The sequence below is a fragment of the Oncorhynchus clarkii genome, chromosome 2 (genome assembly GCF_045791955.1).
Source record: "Oncorhynchus clarkii lewisi isolate Uvic-CL-2024 chromosome 2, UVic_Ocla_1.0, whole genome shotgun sequence".
Lineage (NCBI taxonomy): Eukaryota > Metazoa > Chordata > Actinopteri > Salmoniformes > Salmonidae > Oncorhynchus > Oncorhynchus clarkii.
The window spans coordinates 59,062,078-59,079,954 of NC_092148.1; the positions used below are offsets into that span (position 1 = coordinate 59,062,078).

A 17,877-nucleotide genomic window follows, 5' to 3' on the forward strand; every position below is an offset into this window, starting at 1 on the left:
TAGACTGCAGGCTGTGTAATGTTAATAACCTTCAGAGACACCAGTCTCTCAGTCTACCTGTGTTATTGTGGATGGTTGTACAGGAGGAGCTGATGAACAACACAGAGCTGGTCCAGAGTTACCGTCAACAGATCAACAACACCGTCAACCAGGTCAACCTGCAGCTCTTTTGGAACATGTACAACAGGTAACACACACACCTAGTGTGTACACACACGCACGCACGCACGCACGCACGCACGCACGCACGCACGCACGCACGCACGCACACACACACACACACACACACACACACACACACACACACACACACACACACACACACACACATACACACACATACACACACATACACAGACAGACACAAATCAAATCAAATTTATTTATATAGCCCTTCATACATCAGCTGAAATCTCAAAGTGTTGTACAGAAACCCAGCCTAAAACCCCAAACAGCAAGCATTGCAGGTGTAGAAGCACGGTGGCTAGGAAAAACTCCCTAGAAAGGCCAAAACCTAGGAAGAAACCTAGAAAGGAACCAGGCTATGAGGGGTGGCCAGTCCTCTTCTGGCTGTGCCGGGTGGAGATTATAACAAAACATGGCCAAGATGTTCAAATGTTCATAAATGACCAGCATGGTCAAATAATAATAATCACAGTAGTTGTCGAGGTTGCAGCAAGTCAGCACCTCAGGGGTAAATGTCAGTTGGCTTTTCGTAGCCGATCATTAATAGTATCTCTACCACTCCTGCTGTCTCTAGAGAGTTGAAAACAGCAGGTCTGGGACAGGTAGCATGTCCGGTGAACAGGTCAGGATTCCATAGCTGCAGGCAGAACAGTTGAAACTGGAGCAGCAGCACGGCCAGGTGGACTGGGGACAGCAAGGAGTCATCATGCCAGGTAGTCCTGAGGCATGGTCCTAGGGCTCAGGTCCTCAGAGAGAGAGAGAAAGAAAGAGAGAATTAGAGAGAGCATACTTAAATTCACACAGGACACCAGATAAGACAGGAGAAGTACTCCAGATATAACAAACTGACCCTAGCCCCCCGACACATAAACTACTACAGCATAACTACTGGAGGCTGAGACAGGAGGGGTCAGGAGACACTGTGGCCCCATCCGATGATACCCCCGGACAGGGCCAAACAGGAAGGATATAACCCCACCCACTTTGCCAAAGCACAGCCCCCACACCACTAGAGGGATCTTCAACCACCAACTTACCATCCTGAGACAAGGCCGAATATAGCCCACAAAGATCTCCGCCACGGCACAACCCAAGGGGGGCGCCAACCCAGACAGGAAGATCACATCAGTGACTCAACCCACTCAAGTGACGCACCCCTACTAGGGACGGCATAAAAAAGCACCAGTAAGCCAGTGACTCAGCCCCTGTAATAGGGTTAGAGGCAGAGAATCCCAGTAGAAAGAGGGGAACTGGCCAGGCAGAGACAGCAAGGGCGGTTTGTTGCTCCAGAGCCTTTCCGTTCACCTTTACACTCCTGGGCCAAACTACACTCAATCATATGACCCACTGAAGAGATGAGTCTTCAGTAAAGACTTAAAGGTTGAGACCGAGTCTGCGTCTCTCACATGGGTAGGCAGACCATTCCATAAAAATTTAGCTCTATAGGAGAAAGCCCTGCCTCCAGCTGTTTGCTTAGAAATTCTAGGGACAATTAGGAGGCCTGCGTCTTGTGACCGTAGCGTACGTGTAGGTATGTACGGCAGGAATAAATCAGAGAGATAGGTAGGAGCAAGCCCATGTAATGCTTTGTAGGTTAGCAGTAAAACCTTGAAATCAGCCCTTGCCTTAACAGGAAGCCAGTGTAGGGAGGCTAGCACTGGAGTAATATGATCACATTTTGGGGTTCTAGTCAGGATTCTAGCAGCCGTATTTAGCATGAACTGAAGTTTATTTAGTGCTTTATCCGGGTAGCCGGAAAGTAGAGCATTGCAGTAGTCTAACTTAGAAGTAACAAAAGCATGGATTAATTGTTCTGCATCATTTTTGGACAGAAAGTTTCTGATTTTTGCAATGTTACGTAGATGGAAAAAAGCTGTCCTTGAAACAGTCTTGATATGTTCGTCAAAAGAGAGATCAGGGTCCAGAGTAACGCCGAGGTCCTTCACAGTTTTATTTGAGACGACTGTACAACCGTTAAGATTAATTGTCAGATTCAACAGAAGATCTCTTTATTTCTTGGGACCTAGAACAAGCATCTCTGTTTTGTCCGAGTTTAAAAGTAGAAAGTTTGCAGCCATCCACTTCCTTATGTCTGAAACACAGGCTTCTAGCGAGGGCAATTTTGGGGATTCACCATGTTTCATTGAAATGTACAGCTGTGTGTCATCCGCATAGCAGTGAAAGTTAACATTATGTTTTCGAATGACATCCCCAAGAGGTAAAATATATAGTGAAAACAATAGTGGTCCTAAAACGGAACCTTGAGGAACACCGAAATGTACAGTTGATTTGTCAGAGGATTCCATTCACAGAGACAAACTGATATCTTCCCGACAGATAAGATCTAAACCAGGCCAGAACTTGTCCGTGTAGACCAATTTGGGTTTCCAACCTCTCCAAAAGAATGTGGTGATCGGTGGTATCAAAAGCAGCACTAAGGTCTAGGAGCACGAAGACAGATGCAGAGCCTCGGTCTGATGCCATTAAAAGGTCATTTACCACCTTCACAAGTGCAGTCTCAGTGCTATGATGGGGTCTAAAACCAGACTGAAGCATGTCGTATACATTGTTTGTCTTCAGGAAGGCAGTGAGTTGCTGCGCAACAGCTTTTTCAAAATCTTGTGAGAGGAATGGAAGATTCGATATAGGCCGATAGTTTTTTATATTTTCTGGGTCAAGGTTTGGCTTTTTCAAGAGAGGCTTTATTACTGCCACTTTTAGTGAGTTTGGTACACATCCGGTGGATAGAGAGCCTTTTATTATGTTCAACATAGGAGGGCCAAGCACAGGAAGCAGCTCTTTCAGTAGTTTAGTTGGAATAGGGTCCAGTATGCAGCTTGAAGGTTTAGAGGCCATGATTATTTTCATAATTGTGTCAAGAGATATAGTACTAAAACACTTGAGTGTCTATCTTGATGCTAGGTCCTGGCAGAGTTGTGCAGACTCAGGACAACTGAGCTTTGAAGGAATACGCAGATTTAAAGAGGAGTCCGTAATTTGCTTTCTAGTAATCATGATCTTTTCCTCAAAGAAGTTCTTTCATTTATTACTGCTGAAGTGAAAGCCATCCTCACTTGGGGAATGCTGCTTTTTAGTTAGCTTTGCGACAGTATCAAAAATACATTTTGGATTGTTCTTATTTTTTTTGTAAACACACACACACCTAGTGTGTACAGACACACACACACACACACACACACACACGCACACACACACACACACACACACACACACACCTAGTGTGTACAGACACACACCCACACACACACACACACACACACACACACACACACACCTAGTGTGTACAGACACACACACACAAACACATAGTGTGTACAGACACACACACACACCTAGTGTGTACAGACACACACACACACACAGACCTAGTGTGTACAGACAGACACACACACACACACATACACACACACACACACGCACACACATACACACACATACACACACACACACACACACACACATACCTAGTGTATACACACAAATTGCAAACTGTGTGTGTGTGTGTGTGTGTGTGTGTGTGTGTGTGAGTGTGTGTGTGGCAGATGGTGAGAGCACTATATTATTTGAGAGAATGTAAGCAGTGTGTCTCACAGTTCTCCTCTCCCTATCAGCCGTAGGGATCTGGAGATGAACCGCTCTGGGACCATCATCAATGCCAAGACCCTGAAGTGAGTCTCTCTCTACACTACTAGACTATTGTCCTTTGGTCCTTCATGGCATTGTCTAATTAAGCAATAAGGCACAAGGGGGTGTGGTATATGGCCAATATACCATGGCTTAGGGCTGTTCTTAAGCACACCGCAATACGGAGTGCCTGGATACAGCCCTTAGCCATGCTATATCAAATATTAGGACAAGCAATGTCGGAGTGGCATTAACTAAAATACAGTACAATAGAATATACATAGTATATACAAATGAGATGAGTAAAGCAGTATGTAAACATTATTAAAGTGACCAGTGTTCCATTATTAAAGTGGCCAGTGATTCCATGTCTATGTATATAGGGCAGCAGCCTCTAAAGTGCAGGGTTGAATAACCGGGTGGTAGCCGACTAGGGATGGCTATTTAACAGTCTGATGGCCTTGAGAGAGCAGCTGTTTTTCAGTCTCTCAGTCCTAGCTTTGATGCACCTGTACTGACCTCGCCTTCTGGATGGGAGCGGGCTGAACTGGCAGTGGCTCGGGTGGTTGATGTCCTTGGTGATATTTCAGCCTTCCTGTGACATCGGATGGTGTAGGTGTCCTGTCCATATACCACAAACCCCCGACGTGCCTTATTGCTATTATAAACTGGTTACCAACGTAATTAGAAGGAACAAATTTTGTGTCATACCCATGATATATCAGCATTCAGGGCTCGGTCCACCTGGTTTATAGTAGTGTTTAGGCACCTTTAACATTCATAACAGGTTACTGAAATTAGCCATATTTGTGTATGTGTGTGTGTTGTTGCTGATCTGTGCTCTGTGTTTCTAGGTGCCCTGTCATGCTTGTTGTTGGTGACAATGCTCCAGCTGAGGAGGGAGTGGTGAGTCCTTTTCTCTCATCTACACCCTCACTCCATTTCAATCTCTTACTCTTCTACCTCCCTGCCTCCCTGTCTCACCTCCCTTTCTCCCTGTCTCACCTCCCTGCCTCACCTCCCTTCCTTCCTCCCTGCCACACCTCCCTTCCTCCCTGTCTAACCTCCCTTCCTCCCTGCCCCACGTCCCTTCCTCCCTGCCTGACCTTCCTTCCTCCCTGCCACACCTCCCTGCCTCCCTGCCTGACCTCCCTGCCTCACCTCCCTTCCTCCCTGCCTTACCTCCCTCCCTCCCTTCCTCCCTGCCTTACCTCCCTGCCTCACCTCCCTACTTCCCTCCATCCTTCTGTTGTGACTCTGTGCAGTACTTGGCATGCTGAAAGGTATGTTTGCCCTCATTGAGAGAAACAGAAGCAGGTTAGTCAGTAGAAGCTCAGTTCTCTGTCTCTCTCTAGGCACCCCTTTCCGGGGACGGCTGAGTCAACTGTGTGTGTCTCACTGCCTCACCAAGGCCCATATGTATCTCTCTCTCTCTCTCTCTGCTCCAGTCTCTGGGTTTCCACATGCTCTTATGGGCCAGATATTTCTATCTGTGTGTCTTTCTGTACTGTTAATCTGCTAGACTTTCAGGAGGTCAAGGCTTAATCACATCCCTCCTCTGTAAATGTAGGGATGATAGGAGGGGATGGACAGGGGAGGAGTAAAATGGCAGGTTATACAACCTTTTGAGAGAGAGAGAGAGAGAGAGAGATGGATGTCACTTTAATATTTATTGCTATGTAATGTGTCTGCCAGCACACATCTGTACACACCCCGTGTGCTGGAATGACTCATCACTGCAGCAGACTTCAGTAGCTGGGTCCACCCTCTCCCCCACCTCCCTCCAAGCCTCTCTTCTGTCTTTCATTCACAACATCTATGTCTCTACAATCCTATTGATTTCATGTTTTTATATATATGTATATATGTATATATATATAAAGAGGCGACTCCGGGATGCTGGCCTTCTAGGCAGAGTTGCAAAGAAAAAGTCATATCTCAGACTGGCCAATAAAAAGAAAAGATTAAGATGGGCAAAACACCACAGACACTGGACAGAGGAACTCTGCCTAGAAGGCCAGCATCCTGGAGTCGGGTAATTTTTAATGAAGCTGCCAGTTGAGGACTTGTGAGGCGTCTTTTTCTCAAACTAGACACTAATGTACTTGTCCTCTTGCTCAGTTGTGCACCGGGGCCTCCCATTCCTTGTTCTTTTCTGGTTAGGGCCAGTTTTTACGCTGTTCTGTGAAGGGAGTAGCACACAGCGTTGTACAAGATCTTCAGTTTCTTGGCAGTTTCTCGCATGAAATAGCCTTCATTTCTCAGAACAAGAATAGACTGACGAGTTCCAGAAGAAAGTTATTTGTTTCTGGCCATTTTGAGCCTGTAATTGAACCCACAGATGCTCAACTAGTCTAGGCCAGTTTTAGGCCAGTTTTATTGCTTCTTTAACCACAGTTAGTTTTCAACTGTGCTAACATAATTGCAAAAGGGTTTTCTATTGATCAATTAGCCTTTTAAAATGATAAACTTGGATTAGCTAACACAACGTGCCATTGGAACATAGGAGTGATGGTTGCTGATAATGGGCCTCTGTACGCCTATGTAGATATTCCATTAAAAATCTGCCGTTTCCTGCTACAATAGTCATTTACAACATTAACAATGTCTACACTGTATTTCTGATAACTTTTGATCATACATTTTACTGGACAAAAAATGTGCTTTTCTATCAAAAACAAGGTCATTTTTAAAAGGGACCCCAAACTTTTGAACGCTGGTGTACATGAAATAAGAATGAAATAAGAATGAAATATCCAGCACCTTGATCCTCTATGTAATATTTTGTTGTTCCTCAAGGTTGAATGTAATTCCAAACTTGACCCGACCAACACCACCTTCTTAAAGGTATGAATGCAAAGCATTAATTGTGGAATGTTGGTCTTTATTAGATTTTTCATCTAATTAATTAACCAAATGGAAAACAATTGTGCCTTACATGTTTTACTTGTTGAAACATTTGATGTAAAAATAGAGTATTCTGTAATGACTAATGTTCCTGTTCTCCCCTGTTGTGCTTCAGATGGCTGACTCTGGTGGACTTCCTCAGCTCACACAGGTCAGAATACTGCCTTCAGATGGCCCTCTGCATCCTCTCATTCCATATTCAAATGCTCCTACTATTATTTAGCCATGCCTTCCTCTGCACCAACTCCATATCCCACTTACTTCCTCCAGTTTCTCTTCTGACGCAACTCTCAGATGACCCTTAACTTCCTCTTTAAAATACCTCTCTAACCTCTCTATATAAGGCCTCCATACAACCCTCTTATGAATCTCCACTTCCTCTTTTTATAAGCCATTCTGCCACCATGAGAGGGTTGGCTCTATAGCACTCTCCACAGAACTCCACAGAGGTCATTGACATCATCTGGGGTCAGGGTTACACAGAGTCTCAGGAGGTCAAGTGTCCAACCGTGCTCTTCTTGTTGTTTTATAGCCTGGAAAACTGTCCGAAGCATTCAAGTACTTCCTTCAGGGGATGGGCTACAGTAAGTATCTAGAACCCGATCACAGTCATTTGTCATACAGTATATGAGTGAGTGTGTGAGAGACTGTGCATGTGTTTGAGGTCTCTCAGAAACTAGGCATCACTACCTTGACTGAGTTTATCTCTCCATACCTTAGAAATACAATGTTGTACAGTCTTCTCCCTTGTTTGTCTTAATCCTCTGCTTAAACACTGTCTGTACGTTGGGTTGCTCTGAATGTGTGATGGAGTCCAGTCCGGACTGTGTTGTGAAAATGTCGTTTGGTATGGTGCGATGTGATGTCTATTGCAGGGACCTGTGTTGTGTTAATCTTGCCCTCTATGTTTTCCTGCCTTCGCTCAGTTGCGTATGTGAAGGATCGGAGGTTGAGTGGAGGGCCAGGTACTTCCTGTTTGCTGTTCACCTCTGACCTCCTCTCTTCTTCCCCTACATGAGATGTGGAGTGATAATACTCTGATCATATATCTGCCTTGTGACTTATTATTGCATTTTATTTGTTTTGCCGCTTGATTTCTGATCATTGGCAATCTTGACGATATATATATTTTTTAATACAAAATGATGCATTTTTCCTCAGCCTAAGGGAAAATATGCCATTGTTACTTTTTTCCCCATCCCTGCCATTGTTACTTTTTTCCCCATCCCTGCCATTGTTACTTTTTTTCCCCATCCCTGCCATTGTTACTTTTTTCCCCATCCCTGCCATTGTTACTTTTTTCCCCATCCCTGCCATTGTTACTTTTTTCCCCATCCCTGCCATTGTTACTTTTTTCCCCATCCCTGCCATTGTTACTTTTTTCCCCATCCTTGCCATTGTTACTTTTTTCCCCATTCCTGCCATTGTTACTTTTTTCCCCATCCCTGCCATTGTTACTTTTTTCCCCATCCCTGCCATTGCATTCTCTATCTTGCTCTTTGCATGGGATACAGTTAATTATGATCCAGAATTGAACTCTCATTGGCACATTGGAGTGTCCAAGTGAAGCAATTTTTTTAGGAATGTTTGCATGAAAACAAATAGGAAAAGATCTTGCCAGATTGTAAATTGAATATTATAGCTAATAGGCCTGTTATGCAAATACAGTGCCCTCCATAATGATTGGGACAGTGAAGCATTTTTTATTGTTTGGGCTCTTTACTCTAAAAGTTTGCATTTGAAAACAAACAATGACTATGAGGTTAAAGTGCAGCTTTGATTTGAAGGTATTTTCATCCATATTGGGTGAACCGTTTAGAAATTACAGCACTTTTTGTACATAGTTCCCCCATTTGATATTTGTGCATCTGTAACTTTCTCACTTGTCATTATTTATGATTCATTCAGGATGATCCGTAATCATGGTAGCATCCACATTAATGTAGAAGTGTTTAGAAACATATTCTATTCAAATTTACAATAAAAGTGACTCCAAAATGACACAATACATTATTTACCATTCATTTCTATTGGGAACAAAAATCTGAAACACAACCAAAACAAACAGCAAATGCATCCAACAGAATTGTCGAGTCACAAACTCATAGTCATTGCGTGCTATACACTGCCTTCGGAAAGTATTCAGGCCCCTTGACTTGTTCCACTACTGTGTTGTCTTGGCTGTGTGCTCAGGGTCGTTGTCCTGTTGGAAGGTGAACCTTTGCTCCAGTCTGCGGTCCTGAGCATTCTGGAGCAGGTGTTCATCAAGGATCTATGTACTTTGCTCCGTTCATCTTTGCCTCGATCCTGACTAGTCTCCCAGTCCGTGCAGCTGAAAAACATCCCCACAGCATGATGCTGCCACCACCATGCTTCACCGTAGGGATGGTGTCTGGTTTCCTCCAGATGTGATGCTTGGCATTCAGGCCAAAGAGTTCAATCTTGGTTTCATCAGACCAGAGAATCTTGTTTCTCATGGTCTGAGAGTCCTTTAGGTGCCTTTTGGAAAACTCCAAGTGGGCTGTCATGTGCCTTTTACTGAGGAGTGACTTCCGTCTGGCCATTCTACCATAAATGCCTGATTGGTGGAGTGTTGCAGAGAGTTGTCCTTCTGGAAGGTTATTCCATCTCCACAGAGGAACTCTAGAGCTCTGACAGAGTTACCATCGGGCTCTTGGTCACCTCCCTGACCAAGGCCCTTCCCCCCGATTGCTCAGTTTGGCCAGGCGGCCAGCTCTAGGAAGAGTTTTGCTGGTTCCAAACTTCTTCCATTTAAGAATGATGGAGGCCACTGTGTTCTTGGGGACCTTCAATGCTGCAGAAATGTTTTGGTACCCTTCCCCAGATCTGCGCCTTGACACAATCCTGTCTCTGAGCTATAAGGACAATTCCTTCGACCTCACGGCTTGGTTTTTGCTCTGACATGAACTGTCAACTGTGGGAAAGGGGGATACCAAGTCAGTTGTTCAACTGAATGTTTTCAACTGCATTTAACCCAACCCCTCTGAATCAGAGAGGTGCGGGGGGCTGCCTTAATCAACATCCACGTCTTCGGGGCATGGGGAACAGTGGGTTAACTGCCTTGATCAGGGGCAGAACAACAGATTTTTACCTTGTCAGCTCTAACCACTAGGCTAGCTGCCGCCCCTGGACATGCACTGTCAATTCTGGGACCTTTTATAAACAGGTGTTTGCCTTTCCAAATCATGTCCAATCATTTGAAGTTACCACAGGTGGACAATCAAGTTGTAGAAACAGCTCAAAGATGATCATTGGAAACAGGATGCACCCAAGCTCAATTTCAAGTCTCATAGCAAAGGGTCTGAATACTTGGTATTTCTGTTTTTTATTTGTAATAAATTTGCAAACATTTCTAAAACTTGTTTTTAGTCTGTCATTATGGGGTATTGTGTGTAGATTGCTGAGGATTTTTTTACATTTTAGAATACGGCTGTAACGTAACAAAATGTGGAAAAAGTCAAGGGGCCTGAATACTTTCCGAAGGCACTGTATATATGGGACCAAATACCTAACTTTCTGCTACATTAATACACATGTAAGTGAATTCGTCCCAATACATTTGCTCCTCTAAAATGGGGGGAGGGGACTGTCCGCCTTTACCTTTACCTTCAGACTGACCTCCCAAAATTGTACCTTCCCCTATTTCATTCTGTCTTATTTATTTAGCTCTCTTTCTCTCTCTGTCTCCCTCTCTCTTTTTCTCTGTCTGTCTCTCTCTTAGTGCCCTCTGCCAGTATGACCCGTCTGGCACGCTCCCGAACGGCCTCACTGACCAGTGGCAGCTCCATTGAGAGCTCTCGTATCCGGGGTTTTACACACACTGACAGCAACGAGGGCCAGGTCAGCCACACCATGGAGGTGTCCTGCTGAACCCTCAAACACACACACGTAGATAAACAGACAGACAGAATGACGTTGGTTGGAGAGAGATAAGTTTCTACTTTGAAATTGTTAGTGCAGGATGTTCTCTCTATCTATCTCTATTTGTCTTTGTCCTAGTATTATCTTTCCCAAAGTCCCTCAGTATTTGACAACTTTTGCCTCCCCCCCTCACTGTAAAAGGACACCAATGTATTACTCTCCCCCCTTAAACTTTCTTGAATTGTCGTCTGTTTTGCTCAGTCTCCTCCCCCTTAATTTTCTCCTGCACCCCCAGCCCTCCACCTGCGCCCGCCCTCCTCCACTCAGACCCATAGCCTCATCTTCCCCCTCCCACACTCATCCGCTTGCCTGCCGAGAGTTTCTGTGAGGTGGTCAGTGAGGATGGTTGATCACTGAGGAAAAGACATACCTGACATTATGTATTAGGTTGCTCTATTCTTGCTCTTTGTCTGGGAAGTTGAAGATTTGACAGAAAGCAGCACACAGCCTTATATTTCAGAGGGGGTTTATATCACATTGTGGAGGATGTGTCTGTGTGACAGCTACTAGATCAGTATTCCCACTCCACATTCCATGCATGGCGTTTTCCCATTGATTGTCATAAAGAAGCATAAATACATGTAGAGTGATTCTTTACCCATGTAGCCCACGTGACTCCACTCACCTGCATTGGTAGGAGCATCCACCTTATAGGCAGTGTGACCACGGTCATTTCCAGCTCCCTAAAATGGAAGTAGTTCTGCCGAGGATCGGTTCTTAGTGGTCTCCCAAATGACAATCACACCTTGACCCAAACCAAACCAGACCTAGGAGCCGAGGCAGAACCTGTTAGATCTGAGATGTTCTTCTCTCAGGTCAGATATACCAAATCTACACACACACACACTAACCTACGACGGCTGGGCTCTGTAAGGGGACCGATTGAAATGATATCGGCACAGAAGCACAAAACATGCACAAACTTACGCACACATGCAAACACTGTCAATGTGTCACAGTTCATGTATTTACATACCCATATGCATAGCTCACATAGAGAACTAACATCCCATAGACCTCTTTTTCCCCTCATGATATTGAGCTGAAATACTGGTCGTTGTTAATGGAGAGGAGTGTGCTGCTAGCTGCTGTGATGGACGACCCATTGAGTTAAGTCCTATGAGGAGGAGCTGTTGTCCCTGACAATTTGCACAGTAATGTCTTTCTACATTCTATTTGCATTCCTTATTCTCAGTAAAAACATCTCCCTATTCTCTATTTGAATGTCAATCTCTGCATCCCCGACAAGGGTGAGGTGGGATAACTACTACTGCAGGGTGCTTCCTGGGACTGTCTGTAAGGGACGGGACTTTTTTGGGGCCCATTGCTCAAAGCTAGGAATATAGGGAAATCCCACCCCCAACCACAAGATGCCCTGCCCCTTACAGATACGTCCAGTCGCCCCAAAAGGGCTATCAGCTGAGGTCACTTTTCAGTTCATAGTGTTGCCTGGCAACAGTGCACCAACGTACAACGGTCCCCAAGGGGTACACAGCAAAGATTTTAGGACAGAGAGATTAATTCATGAATGACTTCTGACAAAGAGTGAGGGAAAGGGAGAGATTATGTCTGGATGAATAAGAGGAATTTTCATTTGTAAAGATGGAAAGTGTGAGAGAGCTGGATCTACAAAATGTCTTGATAGGGGGACAATACGGGGGGGGGGGGGAATAATACATGTAAAGAGGGTATGAGTGGGGCTTCTGGGAGAGGATATTGGGTCAGGTCAACAAACACTCCCTAATACTCCTCCAATCTGTTTGCATGCACCTTAATGTGTGATATTCAAGGCTGTGGTCATGCATTTTCTCTCCGTAAGACTACTGTTGCTGTCAGCTCTTGAGCAGGCCTGATTTTGACCCCTCCCTCAGTCTCATGCATACTGCCTGGTGGCCCCTGAATGTAATTGGTCATATTGAAGTGCTGTACAGTATTGTCCAAGTGCCCCCTTCCACCCACCCACCACCATTACCCACTAGTGCTTGTAGCTGCTTTCCCCCCTACCCTAACACCTACCCTACATTGTATCCTAACTCCTACCCTACCCTACACTGTACCCTAACTACTCCCCTACATTGTACCCTAACCCCTACCCTACACTGTACCCTAACTCCTACCATACACTGTACCCTAACTCCTACCCTAACTACTCCCCTACATTGTACCCTAATTCCTACCCTACATTGTACCCTAACTCCTACCCTACCCTACATTGTACCCTAATTCCTACCCTACATTGTACCCTAACTCCTACCCTACCCTACATTGTACCCTAACTCCTACCCTACATTGTACCCTAACTCCTACCCTACCCTACATTGTACCCTAATTCCTACCCTACATTGTACCCTAATTCCTACCCTACCCTACATTGTACCCTAACTCCTACCCTACATTGTACCCTAACTCCTACCCTACATTGTACCCTAACTCCTACCCTACATTGTACCCTAACTCCTACCCTACATTGTACCCTAATTCCTACCCTACATTGTACCCTAACTCCTACCCTACATTGTACCCTAACTCCTACCCTACCCTACCCTGTACCCTAACTCCTACCCTACATTGTACCCTAACTCCTACCCTACATTGTACCCTAACTCCTACCCTAACTTGTCCAAGAACCCAAGTCCTTCCAGGTCCTCCTTGCTCTGTAGATAGAGCAGGTCAACTGAAAGAGCACTCCAACACTCAACACTATTGTATTGTGACAAACAGCATTTGGTTCCTCTTTCCTAGAGTTCCTCTTTTTACACAACAATATAATTAAGTTTTCTGTGGTGTATTGGTTCTCGTGTATTATTACAGTATTATTGATTGATTTATATTGAGCAATAAGTTGTTTTTTGACTGTATGGTTTATTGAGAGTCTCCCCAACATTGTTTCTGTTCACAGAGAAAGTAGGATTGACTCTTACCTGCTTAGTCATAAAATGTGTAATGTAAAGTTTAAATATACAAACAGTATATAAACTGTAAACTTTCTCTGTCCATGCATTGAACATGTAAAGACAAAGAAATAAAGACTTTATGTCAGCATGGAGTCATATGTTTAATAAGTGCCTTTCTTTGCAACACTGGTTTTATTGAAAAAGTCATGATTCACACCTTTTTTCACTTGCTTCCACCGATGCTGGATACGTACACAACAAAATACACACGGTCAAGTGAGCAATAAACACTTATTTAGATGCGACTCAAACATTATTGTTGTATATATACAGTAGTTCACCCAAAAGTAACCTTGCTGTGGGGGTGACCATTTTGGCGGTGATGTTGAAGTGGCAGACAGCGTCTTTGTTGTAGCAGTTTTTCGTAAAGGGCGACCCCGTATGTGACGACGTTCGTTCCCCTGGATGGTGTTGGAGATGTGAATCACCACACTGTCTGGAATACTGACCCCCACAACCAGAGAGCTCAGGCTGCTATACAGTCTCACAAAGTTGAGCAGGTTTGGGGTCATGACCCCAAGAGCCAAAGCTGAATATACAGTTGAAGTCGGAAGTTTACATACACCTTAGCCAAATACATATAAACTCAGTTTTTCACAATTCCTGACATGTATTCCTAGTAAAAACTCCCTGTCTTAGGTTGGTTAGGATCACCACTTTATTTTAAGAATGTGAAATGTCAGAATATTAGTAGAGAATGATTTATTTCAGCTTTTATTTCTTTCATCACATTCCCAGTGGGTCAAAAGTTTACATACACTCAATTAGTATTTGGTAGCATTGCCTTTCAATTGTTTAACTTGGGTCAACTGTTTCGGGTAGCCTTCCACAAGCTTCCCACAATAAGTTGGGTGAGTTTTGGCCCATTCCTCCTGACAGAGCTGGTGTAACTGAGTCAGGTTTGTAGGCCTCCTTGCTCGCACAGGCTTTTTTAGTTCTGCCCACAAATGTTCTATAGGATTGAGGTCAGGGCTTTGTGATGGCCACTCCAATACCTTAACATTTTCCTTAAGCCATTTTGCCACAACTTTGGAAGTATGCTTGGGGTCAAGCTTGAACTTCCTGACTGATGTCTTGAGATGTTGCTTCAATATATCCACATAATTTTCCTACCTCATGATGCCATATATTTTGTGAAGTGCACCAATCCCTCGTGCAGCAAAGCACCCCTCCACAACATGATGCTGCCCCCCCCCCCTCTTTTTCCTCCAAACATAATGATGGTAAGTTCTATTTTTGTTTCATCAGACCAGAGGACATTTCTCCAAAAAGTACGATCTTTGTCACCATGTGCAGTTGCAAACCGTAGTCTAGCTTTTTTTATGGCGATTTTGGAGCAGTGGCTTCTTCCTTGCTGAACAGCCTTTCAGGTTATGTCGATACAGAAATAATTTTACTGTGTATGTAGACACTTTTGTACACGTTTCCTCCAGCATCTTCACAAGGTCCTTTGCTGTTGTTCTGGGATCGATTTGCACTTTTCGCACCCTAGTACGTTCATCTCTAGGAGACAGAACGCGTCTCCTTCTTGAGTGGTATGACAGCTGCATGGTCCCATGGTGTTTATACTTGGGTGCTATTGTTTGTACAGATGAATGTGGTACCTTCAGGAGTTTGGAAATTGCTCCCAAGGATGAACCAGATTTGTGGAGGTCTACAATTTGTTTTCTGAGATCTTGGCTGATTTCTTTTGATTTTCCCATGATGTCAAGCAAAGAGGCACAAAGTAGATGTCCTAACCGACTTGGCAAAACTATAGTTTGTTAACAAGAAATTTGTGGAGTGGTTGAAAAATGAGTTTCAATGACTCCAACCTAAGTGTATGTCAACTTCCGACTTCAACTGTAGTATATAGTAGCTGAATATGTGTCGGGACCAATCATGCTCTGCAGGCTGCCTATAGGACCGTTTCCTACACGAGACACAGAATGAACAAGAGGACAGTGACACCACAGCAGCAATCAGCTCTTTAAATGCTGATGAGAAAGTTATAGATGTCAATACAGGTGCTGTGGAATAAAAGCATGGGGATGTTCAAGGGGCGGGGCAGTAAGATGGTGGCCATTCTAGCACTGGTCCAGGTCCCTCAGACATTTGTTGGCCTCCTGTCCCCTGACCACCTGCATGTTGGCAAACTTCTCCAGGTCCCCCATCTCCGCTATGACCTCCTGCAGCTGGTGAGAGTGCCTAATCATTCCTCAATACACATAGTCACAATGAGGATCCACATGCTTCTCTACACCTTTAAAACATATATATGGTAGTCAGACATGTTCATATTTAATGTACTGTGGCTGCTCATTGTTAGGGTTAGTATGTTTTACTATAGTTTGTGACCCAGCATAGAGAAATATATATATATTTGTTTACATGTTTGACAACGTCCATTCATTGTTTATTGCCTTTGTTTATTTAACTGTATTTCTGGTTGATGCAATGAGCTGCTGGATCTGAGGCAGTTCGTTCTTTATGACCTGCAGAGACATAGTCCCCTACAGATCCCCATCATCCGCATACTCCAGCACACAATACGCCTCTTCAGACCCAGCAACAGACCCTCCACTTTCACAGGCTAGAGGTGAACATTAGACAGGTAACAGGCTAGAGGTTACAGGCGAACAGTAGACAGGTAACAGGCGAACAGTAGACAGGTAACAGGCGAACAGTAGACAGGTAACAGGCTACAGGTGAACAGTAGACAGGTAACAGGCTACAGGTGAACAGTAGACAGGTAACAGGCTACAGGTGAACAGTAGACAGGTAACAGGCTACAGGTGAACAGTAGACAGGTAACAGGCTACAGGTGAACAGTAGACAGGTAACAGGCTACAGGTGAACAGTAGACAGGTAACAGGCTACAGGTGAACAGTAGACAGGTAACAGGCTACAGGTGAACAGTAGACAGGTAACAGGCTACAGGTGAACAGTCGACAGGTAACAGGCCTCAGGTGAACAGTTGACAGGTTACAGGTGAACAGTAGACAGGTAACAGGCTAGAGGTGAACAGTAGACAGGTTACAGGTGAACAGTAGACAGGTAACAGGCTACAGGTGAACAGTAGCCAGGTAACAGGCTACAGGTGAACAGTAGTGGAGAGGGTAGTAAGTTTTAAGTTCCTCGGCGTACACATCACAGACAAACTGAATTGGTCCACCCACACAGACAGCATCGTGAAGAAGGCGCAGCAGCGCCTCTTCAACCTCAGGAGGCTGAAGAAATTTGGCTTGTCACCAAAAGCACTCACAAACTTCTACAGATGCACAATCGAGAGCATCCTGTTGGGCTGTATCACCGCCTGGTACGGCAACTGCTCCGCCCACAACCGTAAGGCTCTCCAGAGGGTAGTGAGGTCTGCACAACGCATCACCGGGGGCAAACTACCTGCCCTCCAGGACACCTACACCACCCGATGTCACAGGAAGGCCATAAAGATCATCAAGGACAACAACCACCCGAGCCACTGCCTGTTCACCCCGCTATCATCCAGAAGGCGAGGTCAGTACAGGTGCATCAAAGCTGGGACCGAGAGACTGAAAAACAGCTACTATCTCAAGGCCATCAGACTGTTAAACAGCCACCACTAACATTGAGTGGCTGCTGCCAACACACTGACACTGACTCAACTCCAGCCACTTTAATAATGGGAATTGATGGGAAATTATGTAAAATATATCACTAGCCACTTTAAACAATGCTACTTAATATAATGTTTACATACCCTACATTATTCATCTCATATGTATACGTTTATACTGTACTCTATATCATCGACTGTATCCTTATGTAATACATGTATCACTAGCCACTTTAACTATGCCACTTTGTTTACATACTCATCTCATATGTATATACTGTACTCGATACAATCTACTGTATCTGCCTATGCTGCTCTGTACCATCACTCATTCATATATCCTTATGTACATATTCTTTATCCCCTCACACTGTGTACAAGACAGTAGTTTTGGAATTGTTAGTTAGATTACTTGTTGGTTATTACTGCATTGTCGGAACTAGAAGCACAAGCATTTCGCTACACTCGCATTAACATCTGCTAACCATGTGTATGTGACAAATAAAATTTGATTAGAGGTTACAGGTGAACAGTAGACAGGTAACAGGTTACAGGTAAAAAGTAGACAGGTAACAGGCTACAGGTGAACAGTAGACAGGCTACAGGTGAACATTAGGCAGGTAACAGGCCTCAGGTGAACAGTAGACAGGTAACAGGTTACAGGTGAAC

The 17,877-nt window shown here is 44.4% G+C and overlaps 1 protein-coding gene across 11 annotated transcripts in view; it reads left to right on the forward strand.

Moving 5' to 3' along the window:
- LOC139370765 (NDRG family member 4) overlaps positions 1–13,730 on the forward strand; it is a 42,399-nt gene extending 28,669 nt beyond the window's left edge. For 5 of the 11 annotated variants that reach the window (XM_071110483.1, XM_071110463.1, XM_071110515.1 and 2 more), the window contains 8 exons: positions 84–187; positions 3,819–3,875; positions 4,686–4,737; positions 6,631–6,678; positions 6,854–6,889; positions 7,271–7,322; positions 7,665–7,703; positions 10,481–13,730. In XM_071110483.1, the coding sequence (XP_070966584.1) occupies positions 84–187; positions 3,819–3,875; positions 4,686–4,737; positions 6,631–6,678; positions 6,854–6,889; positions 7,271–7,322; positions 7,665–7,703; positions 10,481–10,629 (537 nt within the window). In that variant the 3' untranslated portion in view covers positions 10,630–13,730. The remainder of the gene's footprint in view (positions 1–83; positions 188–3,818; positions 3,876–4,685; positions 4,738–6,630; positions 6,679–6,853; positions 6,890–7,270; positions 7,323–7,664; positions 7,704–10,480) is intronic. The other 6 variants (XM_071110499.1, XM_071110472.1, XM_071110533.1 and 3 more) reach the window with 3 other exon arrangements.
- Positions 13,731–17,877: the final 4,147 nt, after the last annotated feature.